Source organism: Gadus morhua, chromosome 23 (genome assembly GCF_902167405.1).
Source record: "Gadus morhua chromosome 23, gadMor3.0, whole genome shotgun sequence".
NCBI classification, from domain to species: Eukaryota; Metazoa; Chordata; class Actinopteri; order Gadiformes; family Gadidae; genus Gadus; species Gadus morhua.
Window position 1 is genome coordinate 19,719,247 of NC_044070.1, and position 4,554 is coordinate 19,723,800.

A 4,554-nucleotide genomic window follows, 5' to 3' on the forward strand; every position below is an offset into this window, starting at 1 on the left:
CAGTCGAGCGTGCGGTTTTTGTCCCGAGAAAATAATGATAGTGGCCCCCTGACCCAACGCCAAATTCTGTCGTAGAAGAGATTTGTTAGAGCAGGGATGGATGTTCCTGAAGTGCATAAGCTGTTTCTAAAGTGTATTAGCGGTGATACAAAGGGTTATTAGCGGTGTTTCTAGATGTTATTAGCGACTGTTATAGATATTATTAGTGGTGTTTCTAGATGTTATTAGCGACTGTTCTAGATATTATTAGCGGTGTTCCTAGATGTTATTAGCGACTGTTCTAGATATTATTAGTGGTGTTTCTAGATGTTATTAGCGACTGTTCTAGATATTATTAGCAGTGTTTCTAGATGTTATTAGCGGTGTATCTAGATATAATCAGCGTTGCATCTAGATGTTATTAGCCGTGTAACTAGATGCTATAAGCTGTGCCTCTAAAGAGGTTACCATTGGTATAAATGTTATAGCGGTGTGTCTCGATGTTATTAGCGGCGTTCCTAAAGGACATGAGCGGCGTGTCTAAAGTGATTTCCTGACACATTGAGAGAAGGGAGATGCCAGCGTGTGTCAGCTTCAGACTCAGCCTTGAGTCCAAGAATCATCACCTCAAGGTGGTCTGCTGCACTCTCCCCCTTACTCCCACCCTCTTCCACTTACAACCCCTCCCCCCCCCCCCCCCAAACCTCTCCACCTTCCAACACCTCGGGGAGGACTGCTGACCTCTCCCCCTTCCTCCGCCTTTTCCAGCCCCTCTCCCCCCTCTCCCCCCTCTCCCTTACGCCCTCTATCGCCTCCCTCTCCATCCTACCTCCCCCTCTCCTACACCTGCTCAACCTCTACCCTACCTCCACCCCTCCTACACCATCTCCTCCTTCAACCCACTTCCCCCCTCCCACACCTGGTCACCTTCGCTCTCTCTACTCTCCCCTCTATGCTCTTAAATCTCCTCTTCAATTAAAACCAGCAGCTTTATTGGCGCGGAAAGCGTTACATACACGCTGCCGAGCAGAGAAAGTCCAAGAAGTCAGAAAATAAGGATTAAAAAAAGATGTGTGTCCGTCCTCCCTTTCACTCCCGCGCTCTGTCTTTCTCTTTCTAACTCCGTGTGGGAGTATGTCATGTTGTGATCAAATGTAGTTAGTCATGTGACCTGCAGTCAGCCCTCCTCTCCCCTCGCCCCCCTCTCTATCTTCGGGCGAGTGACAACAACATCTCCAGTGTTGTGTCTGTTAGTCATCTAACCTGTGGTTCAACGCCTCACTCTGCATGCAGAGTCTCCCGATACGCTCACACACTGTGCTCTGCAATAACCTCACACTCTCTCCGTCTCCACTGTACACCCAAGCTGTGCGCTTTCTTAGACCTCGTCGTCCCCGGAGTTGAACCGTCGTTCTGAACGGATCGGAACACAGCGCGGTAGATCTTCCGTTCTTGACGGATCAGTACACACGCTCGTGTTGATCCCATCGTTCCGAACAGATCGGGTCACACTGAAGTAGATCCTCTAGCATTTGATAGCATAGTTCTACAGCATTGTACTCTTAGCATGTGGTAGCATTGTATTTCTATTCTATAGCATCGCTCCGTTAGCATTTCATGGCATAGCAAAGTGCTACAGAATTGCATTGTTAGCATTTGATAGCAAAGCTTTGCTCTACAGCATGGTACTGTTAGCATGCGATAGCAAAGCATCATTGTACAGCCTACTCCGTGATGTGGTTGGGTACAGCGTTATCATTATTATGTTAATATATCCTTGTTCAAGATGTGTGTGCGTGTCCCAGCGTGTGTCAGGCCTATTGCTGATCGTGTTTAGCGTGTAGGTGTGTCCAATTTGAGAGTGTGTGTTTATGTGTGTAATTGCGTTGTGCGTGCGCATAATTGCCGTGCATGTGCTTATGTGTTTCCTGTGTGTCTAATTGTGGTGGGTGACTAACTGCTGTACGTGGAAGAGAGAAGAAAGCATTTACAGATTTATACCCTCAATCCTTCTCTCATTTCTCCCCTGCTCACTCTCTCCTCCTCACTCCCTCTCTCTGCCTTATTGTTTCCCAATTGTTTTTTGTTAGTGACTTTCTTCTTGAAAGGGAAACCTGCCTACCTTTTCTCTTTTCTTGTATGTGCCTTCCTAAAAATGTCCCTCTCTCTCTCTTTCCTGCATTCTCCATCCCTTTATCTGTCTCTCTTTCTCTCTCTAGCGCTCTCCTGTCCTCCATATCTCTAACTCTGTGTCTGTCTCTCTATCCCTCTCATTCTCCCTTTCTCTCCTGCAATAAAGATAGAGACAATCGCTCAGGGATACACTTCAATTCTTCTGGAGACAGAGAGAGAGAGTGAGAGAGAACTCTTCAGTCATCAAGTCATCTGTGTGTGTGTGTGTGTGTGTGTGTGTGTGTGTGTGTGTGTGTGTGTGTGTGTGTGTGTGTGTGTGTGTGTGTGTGTGTGTGTGTGTGTGTGTGTGTGTGTGTGTGTGTGTGTGTGACTCACTGCGGGTGGTCATTGTGTCTGAGACTCACTGCCTTTGGTCAGTGTGTGTGTGTGTGTGTGTGTGTGTGTGTGTGTGTGTGTGTGTGTGTGTGTGTGTGTGTGTGTGTGTGTGTGTGTGTGTGTGTGTTTCTGTGAGTGTGTGTGTATGTGTGAGACTCACCCTGTGTGATCAGTGTTTGTGTGCGTGTGAGAGATTCACTGCTTGGGTCAGTGAGTGAGTGTGTGTGGACTCACTTTGTGTTGTCAGTGTGTGTGTGTGTGTGTGTGTGGACTCACTGCGTGTGTGTGTGCGTGTGTGTGTGTGTGTGTGTGTGTGTGTGTGTGTGTGTGTGTGTGTGTGTGTGTGTGTGTGTGTGTGTGTGTGTGTGTGTGCGTGGATTCACTGCGTGTGGTGAATGTGTGTGTGTGTGTGTGTGTGTGTGTGTGTGTGTGTGTGTGTGTGTGTGTGTGTGTGTGTGTGTGTGTGCGTGGATTCACTGCGTGTGGTGAATGTGTGTGTGTGTGTGTGTGTGTGTGTGTGTGTGTGTGTGTGTGTGTGTGTGTGTGTGTGTGTGTGTGTGTGTGTGTGTGTGTGTGTGTGTGTGTGGACTCACTGCGTGTGGTGAGTGTGTGAGTGTCCGCCTGGTAGCTGGTCCCCTGCTCAGCGAAGCTCTTGTCCATGGAGTTGACCATCACCGTCATCTCCTGCCGGGAACTGGTCTCCTTACGCTTCTTAGCCAGCGTCCTACACACACACACACACACACACACACACACACACACACACACACACACACACACACACACACACACACACACACACACACACACACACACACACACACACACACACATGGAGAGAACAATTAAATAAATGATCAACCAATCAAAGGACCAAGGCAGACACACACACACACACACACACACACACACACACACACACACACACACACACACACACACACACACACACACACACACACACACACACACACACACACACACACACACACACACACACACACACAGAACAATTAAATAAGTGATTGACTTTAATAAAGGACCTAACAAGTCAAACACACACGCATTGGTTTTAGCTGAGATCGTCTAATATACTGTAGATACATGGAGGCTGAGTGGAGCCTCTATAAGATATTGAGGCTGGATTCCGCCTCTTTAAAGATATGGAGGGTGAGTTCAGCCTCTTTAAAGATATCGGGACTGAGTTCAACCTCTTTAAAGTTATTGAGCCTGAGTTCAGCCGGTGTAAAGATATGGTGGCTGTCTGTTTCTCTAACTTATTTTTCTGTTTGATTCTCAAGGTCAATCCTCCCTCCCTCTCCTCTCTCTCACTGTCTCTCTCTCTCTCTCTTCTCTCCCTCCTCTATCTCTCAGTGTCTCTCGCCCGAGGCTGTGTGTTGATGCATATGGTGAGTAATGCACTCGGTAACTTCTGAATACACACACAGCATGCTTACACACACGTACACAGCACACACACACACACACACACACACACACACACACACACACACACACACACACACACACACACACACACACACACACAAAACACACAGTCACACACCATACAACCATACACAGACACACTCGCACACACACACACACACACACACACACTTGCACACTAACCCACACACATGGACACACACACACACATACACACACACACGTATATTCTTATGGCTGTCCAACAGATAAAGGATGAAGAGTAGGTTGTTTCTAACCCCCGCACCACACACATACACACACACACACACACACACACACACACACACACACACACACACACACACACACACACACACACACACACACACACACACACACACACACACACACACACACACACACACACACGCACACAGTTTCTGTAAGCCAGACATAGTTCAGGGCGTTCTATTTGCGGGCTCTAAGACGACTCTGACGTCTACCCTGACCTGAAGATGGAGAAAATACAAATAAATAAACATAGAAAATAAAAAGAACCTTTCAAACTAACATACAAATAAAAGCTTTCGTTTCTGTGAGTGTGTGTGCGTGTGTGTGTGTGTGTGTGTGTGTGTT

At 47.3% G+C, this 4,554-nt stretch overlaps 1 protein-coding gene across 1 annotated transcript in view; it reads right to left on the reverse strand.

The window, feature by feature from the left end:
- The window catches only part of LOC115537402 (receptor-type tyrosine-protein phosphatase mu), a gene marked incomplete at its 5' end in the record, with an annotated part of 37,102 nt that extends 33,891 nt beyond the window's left edge, over nucleotides 1-3,211 (reverse strand). Inside the window, 1 exon segment of the mRNA XM_030349318.1 lies at nucleotides 3,081-3,211. Within this exon segment, the coding sequence (XP_030205178.1) occupies nucleotides 3,081-3,211 (131 nt within the window).
- Between the last annotated feature and the right edge of the window lie 1,343 nt (nucleotides 3,212-4,554).